General features: G+C 33.2%; 5 protein-coding genes across 6 annotated transcripts; 1 reads left to right on the top strand and 4 right to left on the bottom strand.

The window, feature by feature from the left end:
* The first annotated feature begins 1,697 nt into the window (after positions 1–1,697).
* Positions 1,698–3,845, top strand: LOC106104469. The gene is made up of 3 exons (XM_013284532.1): positions 1,698–1,759; positions 3,039–3,270; positions 3,651–3,845. The coding sequence occupies exons 1-3, from the start codon at positions 1,742–1,744 to the stop codon at positions 3,767–3,769; spliced, it is 369 nt and encodes a 122-aa protein (XP_013139986.1). The 5' UTR covers positions 1,698–1,741; the 3' UTR covers positions 3,770–3,845.
* A 4,017-nt stretch (positions 3,846–7,862) lies between these two features.
* Positions 7,863–9,235, bottom strand: LOC106104446 (protein doublesex-like). The gene is made up of 2 exons (XM_013284503.1): positions 9,153–9,235; positions 7,863–8,859 (listed from the first exon to the last, which is right to left on the bottom strand). The coding sequence occupies exons 1-2, from the start codon at positions 9,233–9,235 to the stop codon at positions 7,863–7,865; spliced, it is 1,080 nt and encodes a 359-aa protein (XP_013139957.1).
* Positions 9,236–11,700: 2,465 nt separating this feature from the next.
* Positions 11,701–15,560, bottom strand: LOC106104464. 2 transcript variants are annotated; one of them, XM_013284525.1, is made up of 4 exons: positions 15,454–15,560; positions 15,004–15,053; positions 13,181–13,520; positions 11,701–12,743 (listed from the first exon to the last, which is right to left on the bottom strand). In XM_013284525.1, the coding sequence occupies exons 1-4, from the start codon at positions 15,469–15,471 to the stop codon at positions 12,726–12,728; spliced, it is 426 nt and encodes a 141-aa protein (XP_013139979.1). In that variant the 5' UTR covers positions 15,472–15,560; the 3' UTR covers positions 11,701–12,725. The 2 variants fall into 2 exon arrangements, with proteins under 2 accessions (XP_013139979.1, XP_013139980.1); XM_013284526.1 differs by having other exon boundaries at positions 13,218–13,520.
* A 2,432-nt stretch (positions 15,561–17,992) lies between these two features.
* Positions 17,993–20,219, bottom strand: LOC106104466. The gene is made up of 3 exons (XM_013284529.1): positions 19,179–20,219; positions 18,383–18,886; positions 17,993–18,070 (listed from the first exon to the last, which is right to left on the bottom strand). The coding sequence occupies exons 1-3, from the start codon at positions 20,208–20,210 to the stop codon at positions 18,011–18,013; spliced, it is 1,596 nt and encodes a 531-aa protein (XP_013139983.1). The 5' UTR covers positions 20,211–20,219; the 3' UTR covers positions 17,993–18,010.
* A 1,805-nt stretch (positions 20,220–22,024) lies between these two features.
* On the bottom strand, positions 22,025–25,265 carry LOC106104467. The gene is made up of 3 exons (XM_013284530.1): positions 25,123–25,265; positions 23,224–23,297; positions 22,025–22,482 (listed from the first exon to the last, which is right to left on the bottom strand). Exons 1-3 carry the CDS (start codon positions 25,144–25,146, stop codon positions 22,098–22,100), a joined length of 483 nt encoding a protein of 160 aa, XP_013139984.1. The 5' UTR covers positions 25,147–25,265; the 3' UTR covers positions 22,025–22,097.
* Positions 25,266–25,530: the final 265 nt, after the last annotated feature.

The raw sequence follows: 25,530 nt of genomic DNA, 5'->3' as shown, positions 1-25,530 counted from the left end.
TAGTCTGTAACTTGGCTAGTTTTAAAGGCAGAGACAATTTAATTTTCATTTATAGTTTTGTTTACTTATACGTCCGAACAGAGGAGCTACCTGGAGATAATAATGATGAGGTCTCAGTCAATCACGCTGGCCTAGTGCAGATCAATTCCTGTTAATTCCCAAATATAATACGAGTACACATGGCTAGTTTAGCCTCCCTAGTAAATTTCGATTAGCGACATCCCTAATAGAATCTTTATAATGTATCAAAATGTATAGACATAAATACGTGACAGGCATGTTATGGTCTGTTCTGTACTTACTCTGGTGGCGCAGCTACCCATAGGTCTAGGCTTCCGATACAAGAGATCCATCAGCCAGTCCTGCTCCAACCTTGCGACCTTCAGTAATCTTATAAATGCGAAAGTTTAGATGGATGGATGTTTGTTAGAGTTTGTAGCCTAAACGACTGAACGGATCTCTATGAAATTTGGCATAGACCTAAATTATAGTCTGGAAGAACACATAGGCTACTCACTTTCGTTTTTTTTAATGCCACAAGGACGGAGTCGCGGGCAAAAGCTAGTTATTATATAAAGTGGCAAATAAACAGTCACCGTAATTTGCTAAAATGCTGAAAAACGTAGTCAACGTGTATAAAAAGAATCTTTATACTTATATTAAATCATTATTCTATCAAAATCTACAATTTTACCTATTTTTTTATAATTACTTATTGGACTAGTAACTTTTATAGTTTACATTTCATCCTTTCCACTCTAATTAAAAAATGTGTAGTTATTTCGATAGTGGAAATCAATGGTTACAGTTATAACTTTTTATTAATTTAAAAGCAATATACATTGTTGTTACTTGTTACCGAGTAATGTAATAATTCAACATGCAATCACATGTCGTTGATGTAGTTCATAACGCAAGCTAATGCAGCAAAATAGATTATGTCTTTACATACGGTATCATGTTTTATTGGCGTTGGCACATTGTCCAATCTAGACGATATTGGCAATTATATTTGATAATTCTAATAATAACAATTACACCGAATGAGTTTTTGGCATGTTTTTGATCTGCTATCTACAATGTAATACTTAACATGATGATAAATATCATCATCATCATAATAGTCACCATCATCATCGTGATCGTTACCACCATCATTATCATCATCGTCATCATTGTCATCGTCGTTATCATTGTCATCGTCGTCATCATTGTCTTCGTCGTCATCATTAACATCATAAATACCAATATTTTTCTTCTTAAAATTCATCTCATCCTAATATTCCTTAGTGAAGAATTTCCAAGAATACTAATGTACTTACAAAACGTACAGAAATCTGAATTATTTAAAACTCTTGGGTCAGTGACCGCTTATCAATACTAAACAATTTGGATAATTCTATCATCCCCCTACTTGACTCAGAAATATAACGAATAAAATTCCACTTTACCAAACCAAATTGTAATATAATTACTATGAGCTTTACCAACACACAATAGATTTTAAATTTCTTCAGCATTGTCTAAGCAAAACAGATGTAGTTTGAAATAATGACTTTGAGTTTTATGCCTCCATGATAAGGTATGATTTCGATTAGCATGTGCAATTATGTTAAGCCTCCGAGAGGCAGTGTCGCGAAACGATCACGTTGCGATATAAAAGGAAGTTTTGTTTAAATTTCTTTATCACACAACATCCAACTGCAACCGCGTCTAGTCCAATCTTCCAACATCTACCAACATGGCCGCACGTTTTTTGGTGAGTACGCATTTATCAATCAATGTTGTAAACCGTTGAAGCGACCTTCAGATAGATTTTTTTCAAATACTTTCAGTGGTTAGTATTTTGAAATTAGAGAGCAAATTGATATTATTGCAGTAACAATATTAAATTGTTGTTCGCTTTACGCTAAAGTGTGTAAAGAAATTTTAAAAAAATAATGTACTCATTAATAGCATATATTTAGTGATAAAAATGTATCAATACGTAAATAAAATTTTATCAACAATAATTAAAATCAATTTAATATTAAAGGTGTAACTTTAACGATTTATTACAAGAATTTTAATTTAAATGTTTTGCTTTAAAAAGTTAACTTTAAAAAAACATTATTCGTTTTTTAAATTTGAAAAACCATTTTGTTTTTTTGCGGGTTTCTTTCCTAAAAAATACTTACAAAAATACACTCTTCTTTCTCATTGTCTCTTTAAAAACTGAAATAACAATGTTTTATACGTATAACGTCAGTGGGAACTCACCGTAACTAAACATAATACCGCAACACGAGAAGCGACTGTCGCGGCATTTTGTCACAAATAACATAAATAAAATGTGATAGCGAGAGGCAAAACACGATTGTATCAAATACTGTTTATTTCTTTTTACATGAAAGTGACTAAGCTGTTACAAAACTATTAATTTGGACACGGTAAATAACTTGTATAAGGGGCAGTGTACAATAGGACGTTATTTTACGTCCATAAAACTTTCCTCAATTAATTGCAAGATGTTAAGTTCTATTGCTTTCATTGCTTTAATATAATATGCTCGTTGGCGAATGTTATTCTGGTTTTAGTTGACAAATTTTGTATATTATGTGCATTGCGAGTGTAATTTTATTATAAAAAAGATTTTAAAAACCAAGCACGCATTAATTACACAATAAGTTAATTAACACGCTCACTGCGTAACAAGCTAATATCGGTCTGACTTAAGCTGGTGCTGACGAAGAAAACTATGTCCGTTTGCTAGTGCAATACTCTCAGGTTCCACAAAGTTAAAGCAATTTAATCTATCCTAGTGCTAACGTGTCTAGAAAGACCTGACACGCACTTGCGGAAATATCATTGGGGGCGTATTTTGGCCAGCCGCCGCACCAGCTGATGAATTATTTACTTGCCGCAGTTAACGTGTTAATAAAGATAATAGATTTTATTAGAATACTTCATTTACCGTGACTTTTCCCTTCGCTAGTTTCACGTTTCACTATGATAACATATCTCATGTAATTAATGTTCGCTGTTTTTTTTTATTACAGTTAGCTCTTGTTTGCGTCGCCGAGCTTGCTTCGATGATCGCAGCGGACGGCCACGGTGGTGGTCACAAGAAGGTGGTGATTCACGTGCCGTTGTTTGTGAAGCATCATCACCACAAGCACACCATCGTTAAGCACGTTCACCACAAGAGCGGTGGTGGCGGTGGTGATGATCATTACGAGGTGCTAGGGTACACGTATGGTGAACCTAAAGCTGCGCCACATTTCGGTGGTGGTAGGTGTATTTAAATCTTATCTTACTAATATTATAAATGCGAAAGTTTTTATGAACGGATGGTAGTCTGTCATTTCTAGCCTAAAAGGTTAAACGGATCTCGATAAAAGGCATAGATGTAGAGTACAATCTGGAAAAACACATAGGTTTTGTTTTTTTTTAAATCCGGGTACGTAATCGTGGGTGAAAGCTCGTTTTCTATAAATTCTTTGTTAGTGTAGTTATAGTTTTTTTACTACTACTAATCTTATTTGAACTATGATTCAAATGATTTGACAAATGATTTAGATATATTTGGAATGATGACAGAAGATATGATGATATAATAAATATAGCTTGATGAATTATAATACTATAATGTATTCTTTGAAACTTTCCAGGTCACGGTTGGGGTGCTGCAGACGAGGGTCACGGGCACGAGGATTCTCCGGTCAGCTTCGATGGCGGGGAGCACGGCAGCTACGGACTTTCAGACGGCGATTCAGGCCACGGATATTAACTTATAAAATACTTAATATCCAAACACAAATAGTATTAAACTTTGGATATATTTCATTATACTATCGTCTTCTAGAACAATCCGAATAGACTATACCGAATACAGTATGGAATGATTGTATGATAAAGTATGTAATCTTCACATGAGTGAATGATAATAGAAATGAATGGAAGTAATACATACTGTCTTAATCCTAAACAAGTAAAAATGATTACTAAACAATTCTATATTAATAAGACTTGTTAGTGGCCGCTTTAATTATTATTAAGAGTTTTGTTCGTGCTCTTTTATTTGGGAGTGTTATGTTTGCATGTTAGACGTGTGTATGTCTGCTTTTGTCTATAAAATAGTTTCGAAATTATTTATATGTTAACAAATTATCTTAATTTGTGATAACAAATGGAAACGTACAAATGTACAAACGTTATTGAGATGGCAAAGAAAATACTTGAATTTTTTCAATGTTAGCTCTATTGTTCCTATAAGTAAGTGTATTTTTTTCCGCTACCAAGATGTATCTAGACATTATAATTTGCAGGCGGATGGTATTCGAGTAGTAGTATTGTAATTATAAATCGGATCGCTATTTTTTCTATTGATCATATTGAGCTAAAAAATCTAACGTAAATTTACTAATGTATTGTTTTTAATACTGAACTATTTGGCATTGTACATTGTACTATATTGTAAGGGAATATAGTTCAATATTGCTTGACCTTTAAACTCTACCTGACTTTAAATTTATCTGTAGAAAGTATCTTTTTGAGAGTTGTAAATCACTTTAATCGAAGTAACTTGTATACATTTTATATTGAAAATTATTATCATTATTTATGTTAACAAGTTTTCGTACAAACCTTTGCTCTACCGATTAGGGAATCTAACTCCTTGTAAATAATTATGTCTATTAAATTTGTTGTATATTATTAGTGTGAAGTTTGATTCCAATAAGAATGGAATAATATTTTTACAATAAAGGTATTGTTATTTTTGTATTTATTTGCGTTTTATTTTATCTTATATTAGTTTGAAATATATGTATGAATGCTGTATAAAATATGCACAGCGATTATTTCATCTTTAGAGCGCGTGCACACCGACGAAACTATCGCACAATTGTTTAGTCTCGCTTTGAGTTTATATAGAGCACTCTAATCGATATTTAGTTGTGCGACTACACAATTGAATTGGCTACGAAACAATCGACAATCGCACAACAGCTGTGCGATAGTTTAGTCAATGGTGTGCGACCGCTCTTATATAAAGTGTGAAAGACACAACAATCAATAACTTATGGAGACTATAGGAGAATAGAGAAGGGATAAGGAGGATTAGCTAAGGCTTTAACTATCTGAAACAAATTACAGAAAGCTTTCGTACAATTCTTAATGTTAACTTATTGAGAAAAACAAATCTCACCAATTTACAAAACCTGGATCTTGCACCTTTACTTATAATATACTAGCTTTAGCCTGCGATTCCGTCCGCGTGGAATAAAAAAAAAACAACATTGAATAGTCTATGCGTTCTTCCAGACTATCCACTACATTAATGCTGAATATCATCGAGATCTGTTCGGCCGTTTAGGCTACAAACTCTAACAAACATCCATCGATCCATCTAAACTATCGCATTTATGATATTAGTAAGATTTTAAAAATAATTGTATTAAATATTACTTCAAAAGTTCACTATAAATCCAGAATTTATTTTATTCTGCTCATATACGATACCACTTGAATTGTCCGTCACCGGTTGTCATGGCAACCGCGCAACTTGTACGACGACATCTTTAACGGCACGTTGCTATAGAAGTTTTCATTGCTATATGCAATGTATGTGACTGGTTTTAATGATTTTTATGAGTAAACTATAAAATAATAGAATAAGGGCCTGTCCCACCAAACTGTAAATTGTCTAATTACAATCGAACGTGTACATTATTAGATGGAAATATCGGATTTTGTTACCTTATCTGACAGTGACGTCATTTTAAGCTATTTGAGCCTCTATCAGCCAGTGGTGAGATAGGCCCTAAATTGAAAAATAATTTATAACGAAATTATATAAAACCTATACATAGATAATCAAATAGTCAGATAGTCTTATTTTTGCAAAATATAATCAATTTCGCTAATTTTCTTTTTATACATGTTGAATAATAATGTGTTCTACTTCCTTCTTGCATATTAAAAAATGTATTTGAATAGTTAAATAAAAATTCCAATCTATTGTTTGTAAAATTCTAATTGTGATAACTGTAACGTTATTTTCCAATTTGATTTCACTTTATTTTAGTAATACATTGCCCGAGGATTATCAAAATAATACTTATAATAATCATTAACTTTGTATCACATTAGTAATGCGAAACTTTGGATGGATGTATGGATGTTACCTACGTAACTTCAGAACGACTGAACGGATCTTTACGAAGTTCGGAAAGATATATTGAAAAGTAAAGTGTCATTCATTTGTCGGGCTTCATACAGCTGGGTATCTTAAACTTAATTTCTGTATAAGGGAATATGAAAAGGTTTATAAAGATAAAGACAACCCTCTGTAATGGGTAACGTGCCTTATGTTAGGATAGGTGTACAACAATGACCCAGAGCTGGTTACACTATACACGTAGCTCCCGTGACTGTGTGTAACTGCGCCCGCGTCTTCGTCCGCGTGGTGTTAATATTTAAAAAAAAAAACAAAAGTAGGGACCATATGTGTTTTTCCAGCTTATCCTAGACATGTATGTCAAATTTCATCGAGATCTATTAAGCAATTTAGGCTACAAACTATAACAAACGTCCATATATCTAATCTATCGCAATTATAATATTAGTATGATGTAATAGCCCCAATCTAAGTAAAAAAGAGTATTTTATAAACTTTACTTATGGTATGTTTATTACTTTATTCTTGTTGCATGTCTCTTGATTGTGATAATGACAATTACTTTAATAAGCAACCGCTCTTCGAGTTCTACCAGCGGTGAGCGAGGAATTTTCTAACTGTAGTCATTATATGATGCAACAGCATAATATCCGCAAGCGACATTGCCCCCTTTCCTTCCGCCGTCATTTGTTTTTTCCTACCTTCGTACATTAAGAATTGAAATCTCCAACTCTCAATCCGCCCTCTAAACAATCAATCTTTAAATCGTTTGTTAGAGATTTTTGTTTACCAGCTTTTGCCGCGACTTCGTCCGCGTGAAATTAAAAAATTATGAATAAAATATAGCCTCAGATAAATTAGCTTTAGAACGGTAACTATATATTTAAGTATAGATAAGAATTACCACGATAGCTTTTTGTTTTCGGTCGTAATAAAATAAGCAAAAAAATATATAATTATGAACTCATTTTCTCATTAGCAGTAGTTGAAATAAATTCAACCGTTGGCCAATAGATGTCTTATTGCTTTTGTTCTCTTTTTGATTATTACGTAGCGGTTACGACGATTTGGTCACAGTTTATTTTGTCCGTTGCGTAACCGAAAATCTAGGGCATATCCAATTGTGTTCGGTTTTATTCTATTCTTTTTTGTATGCAATAAATTACCCATTCGTTGGTTCGCTACGAATACAAGCTACATGACAATGCTTGTCACACGTCTAATGTTTTTCATTGTATTTGCCGTTTTCTATACTCTCTACGATTCACTTTCAATTTCAATTGGTATTGTTGTTGAGTAACAGTTGGTTAATGAAACTTTGTTACAAAAAGATGCGTTATGTGGAAAATGTTGGTGTAAGACTAAACAGGTGGTTGCAGGTAACTAAGTAAAGGTTACAAGGAAAACAGATTATCTGTAACAACTTTTAATGAACAACAAATATAACAATTAAAACTACGTTTTACATTTTGTACTTATTCATTACAGTTACTTTAGTAGCGATAATTAAATACTAGATAATAAACTAAATTAAGTAAAATAATTTATTTTTAGAATAATCCTAATAAATACAATGAGTTTGGTGCAGAAATTCGAAACCTTACACATGAAGTAACAAATTTAAAAATACTTTTAACATTTAAAAAATCCGTTTCTTAATACTAAAACTATTATTAAATAACATAATAAGTAAGGTAACTATTTAATATTCAACAGTTTGGATGCCTCCGGTGTTTAAAGAATGCTGTATACCCGCTTCTCTTGAATAAGTAACTGGTGTATCATCATTGGCTTCTGCAGAAAGCAATGCAGTTCCACTTATATCGTTGCCAACAAAACTTTCAGCATCATCAAAACCTGATATCTGCTCTGTTTGTCCGGCAAACTCAGGAAGAGCATGACCATTGGTGCCTTGTGGAGACAACGAACTCGAGAAATCTTGGCCATCGCTGGAGAAATTTTCTAAGCCGGAAAACGCACTTGGTCCAGGCGCAGCTGCGAACGGATCGTGGTTCAATTGGACAGAACTTTGAAGTGCTAGTCCAGGGTAAGATTCAGCTTGAGGGGCAGCACTTCTCACGAAACCGTATGTACCTGGGTATGTTTGAGGTATTGTGTTCACGGACGTAAAGGCATCTTCGTCACCTTCCTCGCCTTCTTCAGTCACTTCGTAACCATTAGATCCCGAACCTGAGTTACTCTTTATAGATCCTGGCAACGAATCAAACACTTTAACTTGTTTAACTGTATGCACAACTCCATGAACGTGAGGGTTATGAGGTATGTTAACTGGTATCGATGGTGTGAAAGATTTGAAATCATCCTCAAAAGAAACGTGACCTGGGTCGTGACTTATCGATGGTACATTGTGATTATATGATGGTGAATCATGATGTGATGGCCCATGATGACCGTAGTGACTTCCATGACCGCCGCCGTGATGACTGTGATGACCATGGTGACCACTGTGGCCGTGACCGACTTGCTTGTGACCTTTCGACACTGTAGTTGTTTTAAGAGTTGTTTTATGATGATGGTGATTATAATGATGCTGAGGAATATGTGGTTTCGGTTGGTGGTGGTGATGGTGATGATGATGATGTTCTTTCTTCGGCTTGTGATGATGATGGTGGATTGTAATCACCTTTGTATGATGGTCATGGTGAATAAATTCTGGCATGTGAAGTTTGACATGATCACTGCGAAGGAAATAAAAATAATGTTAATATAACACTGTACCTTCATGAGTTGTATACAGTCATTTTCAAAATATAGTTATATCGCGATAGCAATCAAATTAAATTAAAGTCAGTACCAAAATGTATTATTGATTGATACCAAAAAAAAAGTAAATCAATATATTTTTTAAAATTAAATAACAGCTTATAGCAATATATAATTTAATACAAATAATGGAATAAAGCAAAAATTTCGCACTGCCCTAAAAAATTGCAAGCATTGTTTACCCGATATGTATTCTGATAGAACTTACTGGTGTTTTCCTCCATGGCCGCCAGACTCGCCACTGTCAACAAATAGCACAATAAGAACAGCTAAGCACTTGGACAGATCCATTCCTAAAGACGTGCTAACACCTCAATGGTCCGACACTTGCTGCGATCCAATATCAACAGAGGCAGCACAAAACGGCCAAGCCGCCTTCACATTTTGTTTTGCACAACTTATACTTTCATTGCTTCCCGGTTTTTGCTTTTTTATTAGATCACCGACCGCCCGTCGGACATCGCGAGCTAGTGCACAGTGGGCGAACCAAGTCGGATTGAACGGAGAAAAATCGTGAGATGACCATTTATCTAATTTCACTTAAATAAGTCCGTAATGTCAACAAAGAAACAACAATTGATGTTATCAGCGGACCATGCGAAGACATACTTGTGATTACGAAACCTTTAATTTTGAACTTAAACATGCTAGACACAAGGTTGGTTTTCGTCTGTTCGTCTGTACAGATAGATACGTTTTTCGCGTTGCTTGAAATCATTACGTGGTCGTTCCAAAACAACGTATTCGATGAGGGTTGGTGGCGTAACAGCGTTATTACACTATTCAAGACAAGGAGAACAGTTCCGTTTATACGAAAAATGTATAAAGTTTATTAACGACATTAAAATTGCTTAAAGATTTTTTTTTTTAATTTATAGTAACAATAGTATCTAAGATTGAAATCTATCGACTTATGATTAAAGTGAAGTTTGCTTTTAAAATTATACGACAGTTATATTTAAGATGAATCCTGTTAGTTAATTAATGTATCAATAAATGGTCCTATTTTTAACTTAACTTACTTAAAATGGATTGTTAAGAGGAATTCTTTAAATAAACATCATGGAATATAGGTTATTAACCTCGTAACATCAACATGTTTATAGAAAATATTTTATATCTCCATCGGAATGTACGATCCTATAATAAATATCCCGCGGTTGTGAGCGCTCGTAAACAAACCCAAAACAAATCCGACACCGCTATTACTTAATCACCATACAACATCTAGATTTATTACTTACCTTTACATGTATTTTAAACGTCATAAAGTATATTTTTTTATCTATACTATTATAATAAAGCGCAAACACACACTTCTTTGTTGTCTAAGATGTCAGCAATTACAGCATATACACTTACGTCATGCTTTAGGCTATATGTTTTCACGCTATTAAACTTAGGGGGTAAATATTTTGGATAAAAAGCCTAATGTGGGAAAGAGACCATAAGTTGCTGCCAACATTAAGGAAGCAAGGTTGCCATGGCTTGACATCATGTCACGGCATTTTGACATTTGTAATTGTTAATTTGACAAATGTGAACAATAAAATGAAATTTTTATAATTCTATGCGGATGAAGTCGCGTAGTTTAACTATAATCGTAAAACTCACGTCACACTTAGAATACTTAGATAAATCAGGTATTTCAATTTGACATTCACTGGACATTTTTATCATAGTTAGAAAATATCTAATTTGAGGTTTTTAAAGACCACAAATTAGATATTTTCTATGTTTCGTCTAACTGGACCTAATGTCAGTTATCTTACCCTTTCCAACTAACTCTAATAAGGATGGGAAGGGGAATTGAATTTGATATGAAAGGTTGTCTCTTCATTCCCTCCTCTGTTTATCAATCTGTACTAATAGTAATAAAGCGTAAAAACACACCTCTTTGTGGCGTAAAATTTCTGCAATCACAGCATATTTTTGAATAATCCTTTCTTGAATAAAAAATACCGTACACTTACGAAACGGTGTGGGCTAAATATTTTCACGTTATTAAATTTAAGGGGTAAATAAATTGAAAAAAAAAAAACATCCGTTCCAGGATCCTTAAACTACAAGCTGCCAACATTATGGAAGCAAGTATGGTAACGGTAATTTTGACATTTGCAAATGAAAATTTATCAAACGTAGATAATGATTTTTTTCCTAATTCTAAACGGATTAAGCCGCACGGGATTAGCTAGTTAAAGATAGACTCTTTGTGGATTCAACTATGGATGCAGGATATCTTTAGAACTTTCACAATAAGCTATCGCCACAGGAAGCATTTTTCTTGTCTGGTAACCCATGATTTTGTAGCAGTGAAAGTAACGGTATTAGACTAGCCTTTCTAAGCTAAGTATCAATTATTTCTGGTTAATACCAGAAATAATACTACCTACATTAATATGTAGTATGCTTGGAATACATTTTCTTTAAAATCTCCAAAGATAATGATTAAAAGGTTTTGTTTGGTAACAAACGCTTCAAAATTAAATGTTAAGGGCGTTTTCCACCAAATTGTAAATTGTCTAATAACAATGCAACGTGTAAAGTATGTGATGGAAATATCGGATTTTGTTACCTTATACAGTGACGTCATTTTTAAGTTATCTGAGACTCTTAAACTAATGGTGGGACAGTGCCAGTTAGCTCTTCAAAAAAGAAAACGATTGCTTCATAAAAACCCCTATTAAGTTAAAAATAAAATTAAACTGGAATACAATACATTTATTCTAATTATAATGATTACAAGGTTTATTTATTAACGATAAAATGCCAGCCTTAAATATATGAATCATGCAATATTCTTAAAAATTACGAGTTACCATGACTTTAATACATTTAGCGCTCAGCAAGCTTGTTTGTTACCGTAATTTTAAACATAACCATATCTGATATTAAAAAATCAGAAAATGCTTCACTGATTCTTCGTTCATTGAGTCAACCAACGATGCCATAGTCCATTGCTAAATCACCAAGCGCTCGCCAATACTCACTAAGGGTTCAATATCCATTTAAGGAGCACTCGAATGTAATTCTTATTTAAAGTTAACATAAGGTTGATAATCGTAACAAATCATGTGTACAGTTTTTTCGTATTTACTTCAATAATAATTTCATAATACTAATGACAACATTTTTAGCGAAACCTTAATACCTAATAAAACAGATATAAAATAAGTTTTAATAATTTAGAAGATACAAAAATTGACAAATAAATAGAAAAAATACCTAAACATTCTTTGGTATAGAAGAAAACTTGACAATTCTAAGTAATTAACTTGCTATTTTATTTGTACGTTATAATAATACAACTTACTTATTCATATCCTAATTATTTAAATAACTTTAAACAACACAAGTGAGCGATATAACAGTGAGTTTCCACTGCCGAAACACGCGTACATATATCGTTATCTTAGTATTTCCAAGGTTAAGCAACATGTTTCGTACTTAATTTCGGTAGTGGCAACAGTACGTAAAAAATACTATCGCTAAGCATTTATAATAAAAAAGAGTATCGTGAAAAAAGCAAAAAATACTAAAACACTAATAGAGAATTTCAACTGTCTTAATACATGTATATCATTACTGTCATCACTGTTTTGTTCATAAAGAATAAGAGGGATGACGATATTAGTATAATACGAGTATTAAAACAATGGAGACTCGTTCTTATGTCTTCAACATGGCAGTGTCGTCACTTCATATTCTTTGTCAAGAATACTTGAGCTTTGGGTTTCTTGAACACTTCGGGATGTTAATTAAAGATGGCTGACATGTAATCTTAGTTCACCTCCATAAGCTGTAATGAATTAAAAAAAAACATTCATTTGTTGTCTCATAATCTGTATATACTCGTATATCGTATTCTAATATAATAAAGCGTAAACACACATTTTGTGGCGTAGGATGTCAGCAAACACAACATGATTTTGAATAATGATTTCTTTAATAAAAAGCCCTATACCTACGACACGCTTTAGGCTATTTATTTTCATGCTATTAAATTTGAAAAATGTGAACGATAAAATAAAATATTTTATAATTTCATGCGGATGAAGCGATACGGGAACTACTCGTTAATTAATAAAATCCGATTTCGTGCATTTCAATTTTGTACTTCGGGTTATGACTTAGTGAGTGAAGGTTTTTGTCAATGATTCGATTAATATTCTCCCCTTGAGTATTATATTGTAGTTATTCGGGTTTCATTTTAATGAAATGGTGTTTCATACTTACAAATCCCGGTCTATAAGGCAGTCCTCGATGTACATACCGTGGATTAAATGGAATCTTGTGCGGTTTATTCTCTATGTTAATAAAATCATGCACATCGAGTGGTGCATCTGGTAAAAATCCATTTAATGCGAGAGTGCTGAGTGGCTCATTGTGCGACAACGCCGGTTCTGGCTCCGGAGGATCGTAGTGGTGGAAGTGTTCATGCTCTTCAACCGGGAAGGGACCGTGGTCGGGCAGGTTGTGGTGAGTGTGGTGATGATGTACCGTTTTATAAACAGTATGAGTGTGTTTCAATCTATTTGTCTTCACTGGAACGTGTATCACAACCTTCTTACGGCGCCTGAAAAGGGAGAATGTTTTTTTAGAAACATTTTATATAAATATCTACAAGTCAGCAAAATTATTACTTATGGCCGGTTTCCCAGGTACTTTTAACCATTAGTTTTTTGGTTAGATAACTTCATGAAATGCGTTTCCTATCTACTTAACTTGAGTTTTACTCCGTTGAACCTTAGTTCAATTTAACACTAATTAATCACTAAGTAATGAAAAATAAATGGAAAGCTTAGAAACCAAGTGTTAATTTACTATTTTATTATAATTACTATTATTACAAATGCGAGTGTTTAGATGGATGGATGTTTGTTAGAATTTGTAGCCTAAACTGCTGAACTGATTTCGATGAAATTTGGTATAGATGTAAAAAATAGTCTGGAAGAATACTTAGATTACTCACTTTTCTTTTTATTTTAATTTAACGCGGACGGAGTCGCGGGCGAAAGCTAGTTTTCTATAGTTTTTAATAAAGTATGACTACGTAGTGACTTAACGGGACCAGTGGTATCAACTCGCCTTGCGAGTAAACCTACTTAAAAATTATTGTAGCCCTGAGTGCGCAAAATATAACCGCATTCCAATCATCCTAAATTGTTTCTCCCCTTACTGCATGTTCTAGAATAATCGAAGTGTAATTCTATCTAAAAAAAAACAAACATATGCACTTATGAAAAGCGTTTGTTTCCGTCATATTAGCGTAATTTCTTGCCAGCTACGCGCGACTGCGTCTCACGAATACGTTTCCTGTAGTAGGGGCAAGTAATGCTTTGTTTGTTTGAGATACTTTCACGGTTCCGTAAACATTGTAAAACATCGCTATGATAAGTATAGGTCAACAACTTTATGAGGATGGATGAGGTCCAGTAAATTTTAAGTACTTACACAGATTCGCGCGGGCGTTTTATTAACACATGGCCTTGACGTTTTAATTCTTATTTTATTTACCCAGCGCTCAAAATACTGCGCGATATAAAGCGTCGCGTTATAAGCGCTGTCGTATAAACAGATAGTACACGATAAATGCGTTCGTTCTATTTCAACACTTTTTAAACGCACGTTATAAAAGCGCCCGTGCGTATAACGCGTATAACGGCTTAGTCTACACGGGAATTGAAAACTTCAGATTTTTTAATTTTCAACGGATACTTTCTTTTAAATAAGAGTAATAATAGCTCTTGCTATTCTTTATATTATCACCACCTAGTATGATTTAAATATAACTTTGACAGACAACGCAGTACCCGCGTTAGGGTAGGTCGCGGATAGACTGCCTAAGGCGCTAGACAGAAAGGGGTACCACGGGTCTGCGAATTACACAGTCTCACGTAACCCTTTTAACCTTTTTAAAGGCATGATAAAAACGGGGTGTAATAGTACTGAGACAGGTGATTCATTTGTTTGAGTTTCGAACCCATATGTCTTTTGAATATACAAGGTCATTATTTGGAACCACTATCAAGTTGACTAATACTTAATTCTATACATACCCATCAACATTCGCTGCCAACATTGATAAGAAGATGGCGGCAAAAAAAAGCTGAAAAAAAAATACATTTTTTATGTAACGAAAATTGTGAAGAATTTGTACAAAGTAAAACATTTTCAAGAGTATCATTATAACTTAGGATGGGCAAACAAATAGTAAGACAAATTATCTCAATATTAGAGCTTATTTTGAACCTTAACATGTGCTGCGTTAAAGTTATTTATCGCAAAGCAAAGCATATCAACGAAAACGAAATCGCACATTCAAACCCGATTCTGAAAATATTCAATCGACTCAAATATTCGCTTATACTAACAATTGTGAACATTCTAGCTTTTTAAACATTTTTTTAAGATGTATATAATTTTGTATAACCTGGAATTTTTAACATAAAACAACTGAATCAGTACTGAATGAAATCTGTGCGATGGAAACCGCAGTAAAAACTCACCACAGTTCGGCAATCCATGGCGGCAACAATGGAGGCTGAAGCACTTGTACTAGTAGTGATAAAAAGCACTAAGTAAGCGTAACACCTTCACCCTTAGCACCGAACGATTCTACGCACAGACTAACAATGATAGCTAGAGCATGAACCAATACTTATATACCCACATATGATTAGCACGCGATCCAGAATTACAAATCATTCCTCTCTTTCAGGTTGCGAAAAATTGCAATTACCTATCTCTCTCACACACACAGGATGATAATAGGGGTGTTTATTCAGGTCGCAAATCACAGGATGTTTTAATTTAATGCAACACTTCAATAAAATAATGCCTTACATTTGCTATAGGGAGTGATACAATATTTGTAGTCGATGAAATATTTTTTTTTTCATTCTGAAACCAGTTACTGATAGAAACAATTATTTAAGCATCATGGTAGTTGTTACATCTATTATGAATAAATTTGACTGTAATAATTTTGTTAGTAACTTAATAATTACGTATTAAGACAACAAATAAATCTGAAATAAGACTCGTAAAGTTTACCGCAAGACTTGGCTAATCAAAGCTTTTAGAAACCATGGAACAAAGTCATGTATCCATCATTATTCTTTACTCTTCTAACTACATAAATTAAATACAGATTTTAATCTTCACTGATAGCATAAAGAGGACTTTTTTTGTATGTAGATATAACTCAAAACTATGAGGGCGATTTTAAAAATTCTTTCACCGTTAAAAAGGTAATTTATCTGTGAGTAATATAAGAATTATTTTTTAATTTCACACGAATGAAGCTGTAACAGCCATCATTATATCTACAAAAATATTAAAGAATCGCAGAAGTATCGCGTTAAAGTCAAAGCTCATCACTAGATGGAGCCACACACGATCCTGCCCTGCCTTAATAGATCACGTCGTGGCAACGCCATCCGGTCTTCACCCTATTTAATGGAACACTTACCAAGCCTCCCACAGCTAGCTAAGAATCACACGACCTAAACACTAATTGAATATATATCTATACTAATGTTATAAAGAGGTAAGATTTGATTTTTTTGTATATATTGAAATAACTCGGAAACTACTGATCCAATTTCACAAATTCTTTCACCATTTAATACCTACTTTATCAGTGTAGGCTTATCAGTAATATAGGCTTTTTTAAGACGTCGCTAGTAAGAGCTAGTAACTAAGAAAAAAAATAACAAAGTTCTTACCGAACATATTGAGTAGGCATTTGCTGACCAAGCGCGTAATTAACGTAAATTTTCATTCAAGTAATTACTGAAACTCAAAATTCCAATTTACGACATACACTGTGGAATATATTTTAGATGCACATAAATAAAATGTATTTTACTAATATTTTAAGTGTGAAAGTTTAGATGGATGGATGTTTGTTATAGTTTGTAGGTTTATAGTTTTCGATGAAATTTGGTAGATGTAGAGGATAGTCTGGAAGAACACATAGGCTACTCGCTTTTGCTTTTTTTTTAATTCTACACAGACGGAATTGCGGGCGAAAGCTAGTGACACATATCGATCGATTTTATTATCAATAGAACGCAAAATGATATGTAACGTTAAGATAAAATTAGTCTGAACGTATACACAATTTGTGTGAATATTGTAAGAAAACAATGGCGGGAGCTGACTTTCAAAACATAATTGTTATGTGGTTTATTTGCTTTGTTATGCACATGTGCAATGTCATAGAAATCTGATTTTTTATTGCGACATTTCCATTAAAACTGAGGAACAATTTTCTTCCTCCAAACACTTTACCAATGAAATAGAAACATCCAAATTCCTCCAGTTAGAAGACACAAATAAAAGAAAAATCATTAGAAAAAATTGATAATGAGAAAGTTCGTCTTTGAATTTCTTATCATGTTATTGTAAATTTTCCTTTAATGTCTTCATCTCGGTGCGTTACAAGAAGTCTAACTTCCCCGTTATTAACACGTTTAGAAATTAATCGGAAATACAAGTAGTGTTTTGTTTTGTGACAGATTAACTTCCTGTAAAAACAAACGAAGTCGGTAACCGTGCGTTTACACTGATGATATTTACAATATTTCAATATCACTTTTCTTTATGTTGCTATTTGTTTCGGTAGTGATATCCACTGAAGGGATATTTATAAATATTCTTTTTTATGATACGGAAAAATTTCGTTCGTTATACTCACGATTGCCTAATTACCTTATTTAATGCGTGTTTAGTTGCACTTCCGAAAATTACGTATCGATACTTCGTAACCAAACGAACGTATTTTTGCCCCTGTTTGTATTTGTAATTGCTTTTAGTTATGCAATTGAAAAGATTAATTGTATATTAAGAGTGCAAAGTATTGTCAGCTTATTGAGGAGTTTTACTTTTAATGAGGGTTAAAAAACATTTATTTTATACACGGGAGTTCTCAGTAATATTCTTAGTCAATGTTTTAAAACTCGTCTTTTGAAGTGGGCGTAATATAAAAAAAATCTTTAAAAATTACACTTTATTTAAACTTATAATAATAAACATTACAATGTAATCTAAATGAGAAATTCATGCTTTAATATTAATGTACGGCGTTTTCAACTTCGAAAAACTGTGATGTCTTCTGCTCTGTTAATTGCACAAAAAAAATTAAAACAACACAAAATCGCTAAGAAAATATTGTTATATTGTAATAGGTTGGATTTATAAATCAAATTCTACTATTAAAATTCAAATCTAAAATCTTCACACCTGAATATAAAAAATGCTAGAGTTCAAATGAATTAAAACAGCGTAGTGAATCTCGATGAAATTGGACACAGTTAAATATATTAAATTGTTATTTTTTTTATTTCACGGGGATTTAGCAGCCAACATAAACTATAAAATACAATTTAAAAATACCTTAAGTGTCTAATAAAATGAATCTTTATCACTTACAGGGGTACCCTGAAAATGTTTCCATAGACCGTAACGTAGTTCCCAATCCTCGAAGAACAGCGTCGGTTTATTCCACATTATATGCTTATTCTCAACATTGTAGATTTTCGTCAACGGTGGATTTAATTGTGGCGCCTCCTTCGCTCGCCTTGATATTATTTGATTAACGTATCTGTATAGATCTGGCGCCTTATGTACCCAGCATACTAAAGACATAACTGACACAACTATCGCATGCATCCAATATCTACATCTAACTGGTATATCGTCAGCATTTATCGCAAAGTCCTGGATAACCATGACCATACAAGCTGCAGCAGCCGCTGTCAATCCACAAGGCACTTCCAGCACGATACAGCTTATCGCTGTAAATATAGCTTTTAAATTAACAGCACTATAATAGTGCTGTTTGACAGCTTTAAGGAAATAATTGTGCAATTTCTCTCGATGTTGACGTATAAATGCTTTATCTCCGCTGTCGTATACGCCAATCTTTAAATTCACCTAAAACAGTGTATAAATTGTACGTGAAACATAATATTGGAAATCAAGCTATTGCAAACTAAAAAGGCTACAATACAATCAAATACCAGCTGTTGCTTGCGACTTCGCCTGCGTAATATTGAAATAATAATAATAAAAATATAGCCTGTGTATGTTACTCAGTGATAACATAGCTATATAAAGGTGCAAAAAAATTTAAAATCTGTCAAGTAGTTTTTGAGTTATTTCGTTACATATAGAAAATCCAAAATTCGAAACATCTTTCATCTCTATAAATATAGATATAGATTACCTGAGAGAAACTGTAATAAATTGTCGGCACAACGAGATATTGAGCATTACATTGTCGGTCGAGGAATCTCATCAGCAAACGAATACCAACAAGGCTGTGTAAAGTGTTAGGTGAACCTATCAAATTTTTTAATACGTGTTCGAATAGACCTTCACTAAAGCTCTCGCTGTACATTTTGACTTGATACAACTGCGCAGCGTAGTCCAATAATGAGGAAAACTCAAATATATCATCATCACTCATGTTAACAATATAAAACCAGTTCAGCATAGTTGCGATAATAGTCAGTCTATGTCGGTTTTCAGCTCTTTCGAATATTCGTCTGAGACAAACTTCAAAGCCTTTTTTAAGATATCTATAGGCTGGTACTTTATCCTCTCCTTTATCGATACTGTATGCGAAAAAATTCAAAAACCTTACAATGAAAGGAAGCAACTTTTGCTTATCAATTATCCAGTTTTCACTCTGCAGTAGTTCGTAAAGTACTCTCATACGATGTCTAGCTGATACCACATCGGTAAATAAAATGCAATGAATATCAGATAGCATCAGATAGAATAGGGTAGATTTACCACGATTATAGTATAACACAATTTCTAATATTTGCTGAACGAAACTTTCAAAAGGCCATAATGATACTTCGGTAAAGAAATTCAATGTTACTTTAATGGAATCTTCACTGCGTTCTGGTTGCAAACTCGCCATAGCTTTGTGGAACAGTTGCTCGGCACGTATAAACTGTCTTCGACCATACCAGTTCCAGCATCGACCAGTGCGTCTCCTAATTTTCAATCTCATCGCAAAATAGTATACTAAAGTTAAAGAGCAACGTAGTATTTCTTGAAAATTACTATTCTGCAAACTAGATCTTGACGCATGTACCAAAATGTATTTTGTCCTTTTTATAGCTTTTACTTTATGACTTTTAAACAGTGGATTGAGATCCATTGGCATGTAATATTGGCCGAGCTGATTTATTCTCTCTTCTAAGATTAAACCCTCAAGAGTTTTCCGTTTTCTTTTTGAAAACATAGTTTTGACGTATACCATACATTATTAGAACGTCAATTTTGACGCATAGGTAAGAATAGACAATTAAATCCTTAATAAAATTATATGTTTATATCCTGACCAGACATGTAAAAAAATAGACAAATCTACGAGTAAATCCACAGCAAATTCAAAGTGCGCTTTTAAATAGCCTATTTGATTTACTTAAGGCTTAATATGCACAAAATTGCATGTGTTAGAAGAGTCGACGCCCGCTGAATGGGTCAAACATTGTCATCCGGTCCTTGACAACAATTCCCCGCGTTTAGCCTGAATTGATTATGATAGACGGATAGAATCATTCGCACTTAGGGTGCAGAAAAGTTCTCACAGCCACACTGCATATACTACAAGCTTATAATAGCCACCTCATCCGGTCGGTCTAATAAGCTCAACGAGACAAGAAAGAGACCCTATAGAAAGATGACAATACCCTATATATATCAAAAACCAATTGTAATAAATAAAAAGTATGGTAGGTGGAATAAAAAAAAACAAAAATTAGTAGCCTATGTGTTCTTCGAGACCACCCCCTATATCACTGCCACATTTGAACGAGATGCGTTCAGCCGTTTAGGCCTACTCTAACAAACATCCATTCAAACTTTTGCATTTACATTTATCTAAGTAATATTATAAATGCGAAAGTTTAGATGGATGAATCCATGGATGGATGTTTGTTAGAGTTTGTAGCCTAAACGGCTGAACGGGTCTGGATGAAATTTGGCATAGATGTAGAGTATAGTCTGGATGAACCCATAGGCTACTTTCTTTTGTTTCTTTTTTTAATATCACGCGCACGGAGTCGCGAGCGACAGCTAGTTAGTAAATAAAGACGTCACAACTGATTAAGTACAGAATAGAAAAGTTATGTGAATAATTATGTCTTAAGGAGGATAAACTAATTAGTCTCATGTTATTGTGATCGCATTGTACTAAATGACTCCAATCGAATAAAAAGCGTAAGTAAAGAGTCGCCGATGGAGAAAATACGTTCCCATTCATTGAATAGAAGAATCTCGATGATATTACGTTGGAAACAATGAAAGTGCTTGCGCAACGCAAACCTGTACTTCCGATCGAGTGCGCATATTCGTGTGAAGATGTTAGAAATAAAAGCATGTAGACTCAAACATTGTACGTGAAATAATACAGTCTGCCAAAGTAAATATGCGTTTTTAAATGCAGCTCCCAGCGTTTTTGTGTTCTTCATTAGTGATTTAGTATTAGAAATCTACAAGTGAATCCCTTTATACCTTCCGTTTCTTCAATCTCTGAATGCAGAAGGAAAATGTGCGTTTTTTATTGCAGAATGTAAGCAAATTTAAGACTCTTCAATAGTTATAGGAAAAGGTGCATTAATTATTCTTTTATTTATTACCTAAAGCCGCGACTCCGTTCGCGTGAAATTGAAAAAAACAAAAGTGAATAGCCTATGTGTTCTTCCAGACTATCCTTTAAAACTATACCAAATTTCATCGTAATCCGTTCAACCGTTTAGGCTACAAACTCTAACAAACATTCATCCATTCATCTAAACTTTCGCATTTATAATATTAAGTAAGTATTGTAATTCTGACTTTAAACTTCATAGTTTGACGTGACTTCATAATTTACAACCTTCAGCAAACTCTTATTTATTTATAGTCAAAAGTGAATTTGTTTGAACAGCCTTCCCTGGCACTTAAACTATTCGATCTTCGATTTGGTATTAAAATGAAATTGAAAGCACTATTTTGGAATAATTTATTTTGAATACAATCAATTTAACACTATCAGTCTTATAAATAAACGAAACAAATTACAAAATACACTAATTCTAATAACATCAAATTGATGATTTTAAAAGTTGACCTAATTAATAATAAATCACTGTTTTGAAGTAGTTTTTGTCTCACTTGAGGTCATCTGTTGTGGAGGCGGATAAGAGTTTTGGGGATAAGTTTGCGCTAGATATGGTCCGGGGCCAACTTGTTCTTGGAGTTTTTCCGCTTCTTCTGGGGCAACAGGACACATGCAAGGTACTAATTGCACATGCTGGAGCGATACCGGAGTCAAACTGGCCCCGGCTGGTACGCTAATCGGTATAGGGGCCATGCTCTGCTGTACCGATATCTCAGGCTGTTGGTACTGCTGTCCTTGTACTTGGTACACTTTACGGGATTCATACGGGTACGAGTACTGGTATCGGTACTGCACTGGAGTCATGTTCGGTCCGAGCGGTTGTACCCAAGTTTTCTGGGATGACTGTTGTCTGTAACAAACGTACTATCATTACTTACGTCAATATTATGTCCATTAAGGAACATTAATGTTATCTGATTATAACTATAGTTGTTGAAGAGTTAACATTTTGGTAAACATCATTCCCAAGTATTTAATGTTAACTTCCATGTAAGATTACGTCAAATAATCTATATCTATACTATTATAATAAAGCGTAAACACACACTACTTTGTTGCCTAAGATGTCAGCTATTACAACATATTTTTGAATAACTCCTTTCTTAATAAAAAGCCCTACACTTACGTCACGCTTTAGACTATATATTTTCACGCCAATAAACTTAGGGGGTAAATATTTTGGATAAAATCCCTAATGTGAGAAAGAGACCATAAGTTGCTGCCAACATTAAGGAAACAAGATTGCCAAGGTTTGTCATGTCATTTCAGTTTGACATTTGCTATTGATAATTTGACAAATACAAACAATAAATTTATAATTTCATACGTATGAAGCCACACGGGAACTCCTAGTTTAATATATTTCAGGAACTAAACGCAATAGCGGAGATAATGTAACACGTTGTACAACTATTACGGAAATTATTGAAAACATTCTTAAAATGTACATAAAATTATACACAATTCGCTTATAACGTAACACATAAAGAAATCAGACTATCGCAATGCATTGTACATAACATACAAATATATAAATAATGGAAATCCGCGTAATAAATGAGTATATTAAAATCGTATATTTTATACGTACGTAGAATCCGAGCCCCATTTAAGGAAAAAGGCTTCAGTTGACGCAACCAACACCAAACTGAACAGCACGCACATCTGAAAATAATCATACATTTAAACAAAGAAAATGAGTGATTAAGAAGATGATTACGACTGAAAAAACCTGATGAATGAGTAGATCTACTATTTCGGAGATAGAAACCTGGTATGCTATTCCTCATAGAGTTTTAAGACTGTCCTAAGTATTTACATACTTATAAGGAGAAATGCAACTTATTTATTATGAATATAAAGTTGTAAATCGTATAAGAATCCGATAACCGTATAAGCTTTTTTTATTTACTTATTACAATTTAATCTGAAGCGAGTGAAAATCACGTTAGAGTGTTCTGTATTAAAATTTTGTTTTATTTAAACATAAAAAAATTAAAGTAATGGATATATTCGCAATGCAAATAGTTAAATAGACATTCGCAATAACAAAAAACAGGAGAATGCAGGAATGGATAAGTTAGTAAAATAGCTATTATAAGGGGATTTTTATTGAATATTAATTCGATACATATAGAGTTTAAAAATTAAGTAAAATGATCTTAAAAGAATAGAGGTTTGAATTGTTAAGTAACGGTAAAAATCTGTTAAATGAAACTAGTTAAAATTAAGAATAGATTTTTTTACCATTTGGTTGTGTTGTTCATTTTGCTAATTGGTTTTTATTCTTCTATTTTAGGTAAATAAAAATTAATTTATATGTTTGTCTCCAGTTTGTTTCACAGCCATCCAAAACCGATAAGTTAAAGAATCGATGATTTTAGTTTGATATAGTTCTAATAAAAAATGTATTCTCAACATTCAATTCAATTAAATTCATTACCTTAGTAAGATATTCTCTATTGTGGCGTTAATTTATTTTTAATTAAAATACTATTTCAGTTCATTTGAAAAGGTAATGTTTCGCTAGAGACAGTCACATTATAAAAAGCTTTGTGTCGGTCCGTAACAAATCGATTTAATAGCTCATGAATTCTGTAACCCATAGATGAATTCTTACATCCGCGTACTAAAATAATTAATAACATAAACTATAAAAATAATCATTCTAATGTAACCGGAACTTTATTCATTTTAGTTTATTTTTGAACTCAATAAGTAATTAATGTTTATTTATGTACGTAATATTTTCAACTCAGACTTCTACAAATTACTGAAAATTTATTTTAAACGTTCCGTTAATAAATTTTACTTATAGTAAAACTAAAAAGTTATTTAATTATCAAAATATGATTAAGCGTCAATTTCAAATTAAAAAAAAATAAAACTATAAGTGACAATAACTTAAAAAAAAAGGAAATGTTGAAAATGAAACGGAATACTTGAAAACATAAAAAAAGTCAACTGCGAGTCGTAAAGTTATATTTATTTTGATAAGTAATACAATGAATCGATTTGATTCGATATATCGCAGCTGTCATAATAAGAGCGCCGTATGTAGAGGTAGGTCCTGTGCATGTGACTTGCAAGATTGAGTCACTACCGACGGCCCCTTTGTGCTTCGCCGTCAATAGAAATTGAAAGATTCAATGGACAATTAACGAAAGGCAAACATTGCCACAATGGTCTTTGAATATATTACCATTACGTGGGAAAATAAAGCCTGATAATTTGAACACACATATTATTTAATAAGTTTTAATTTGTAAAAAAAATGCTATGTTTAATTAATAACGAAATCATTAATCTTTCAAAAAATAGATAAAAAGTCAATTATTTTTTAAGTAAGTAAACCAAGTAAATATTTCAATTAAAAAGTACCTCAGAGTGTTAGCAGAAATATACTTCAAATACTTGCATTATACACATAAATTAAAATATTATAACTAATAATGCTGTCGCCGAAATGTTCAAAATAGTGTTTACTCACCGTTCGATTTCTACACGACAGCATCTCACTTGCTATAAACTTTAACGATTAGATATCACGTTGTTGTTTCCTACAGAGCCTTTGGTAATCTGAGGGAGGAATAAGGCTTCCACACAAAACGTTCAGAGAAGACGCGCTCACCCACTCTGGCCGCTGAATGACCGCTCCCGGGGGAGCCTTCGTTTTTTATACACGCTTTAAGAAACATTCCGTCCCTAAAAGCCGGTCTACGACCCCAGCATGAACTTATAATAATCTTATTAACTTATCTACACTCCATCTTTACTTAGAAGTTACTGTTATATTAAACTTTAAAGGGGGAGTTTCGTAGACACTGGCCACTTAAGGTAATTTCACACTTTTTATCGTTACCTAAGTGTTTAGGCAGTTTTTGTAGCAGAGGCTGTT

This window comes from Papilio polytes, unplaced genomic scaffold (assembly GCF_000836215.1).
Source record: "Papilio polytes unplaced genomic scaffold, Ppol_1.0 DF823621.1, whole genome shotgun sequence".
NCBI lineage: Eukaryota > Metazoa > Arthropoda > Insecta > Lepidoptera > Papilionidae > Papilio > Papilio polytes.
Note: the sequence above shows the minus strand (reverse complement) of the source record. Positions and strands in the feature narration are given on the sequence as shown.

Bases quoted from the DNA above. Each gene is read 5' to 3' on its own strand.
- LOC106104469 (XM_013284532.1), top strand. The intron at 3,271-3,650 runs GTAGGTGTATTT...GAAACTTTCCAG, and splicing joins TGCGCCACATTTCGGTGGTG to GTCACGGTTGGGGTGCTGCA.
- LOC106104446 (XM_013284503.1), bottom strand. From the start codon at position 9,235: ATGGATCTGTCCAAGTGCTTAGCTGTTCTTATTGTGCTATTTGTTGAC. The intron at 8,860-9,152 runs GTAAGTTCTATC...TTTCCTTCGCAG, and splicing joins GGCCATGGAGGAAAACACCA to TGATCATGTCAAACTTCACA.
- LOC106104464 (XM_013284525.1), bottom strand. The intron at 13,521-15,003 runs GTATGTATAGAA...CTCCCTTTTCAG, and splicing joins TTGGCAGCGAATGTTGATGG to GCGCCGTAAGAAGGTTGTGA.
- LOC106104466 (XM_013284529.1), bottom strand. From the start codon at position 20,210: ATGTTTTCAAAAAGAAAACGGAAAACTCTTGAGGGTTTAATCTTAGAA. The intron at 18,887-19,178 runs GTAATCTATATC...ACACTGTTTTAG, and splicing joins TTTATTACAGTTTCTCTCAG to GTGAATTTAAAGATTGGCGT. The intron at 18,071-18,382 runs GTAAGTGATAAA...TGCAATTAACAG, and splicing joins AACATTTTCAGGGTACCCCT to AGCAGAAGACATCACAGTTT.
- LOC106104467 (XM_013284530.1), bottom strand. From the start codon at position 25,146: ATGCTGTCGTGTAGAAATCGAACG. The intron at 23,298-25,122 runs GTGAGTAAACAC...GATTATTTTCAG, and splicing joins TGTCGTGTAGAAATCGAACG to ATGTGCGTGCTGTTCAGTTT. The intron at 22,483-23,223 runs GTACGTATAAAA...CGTTTGTTACAG, and splicing joins AAATGGGGCTCGGATTCTAC to ACAACAGTCATCCCAGAAAA.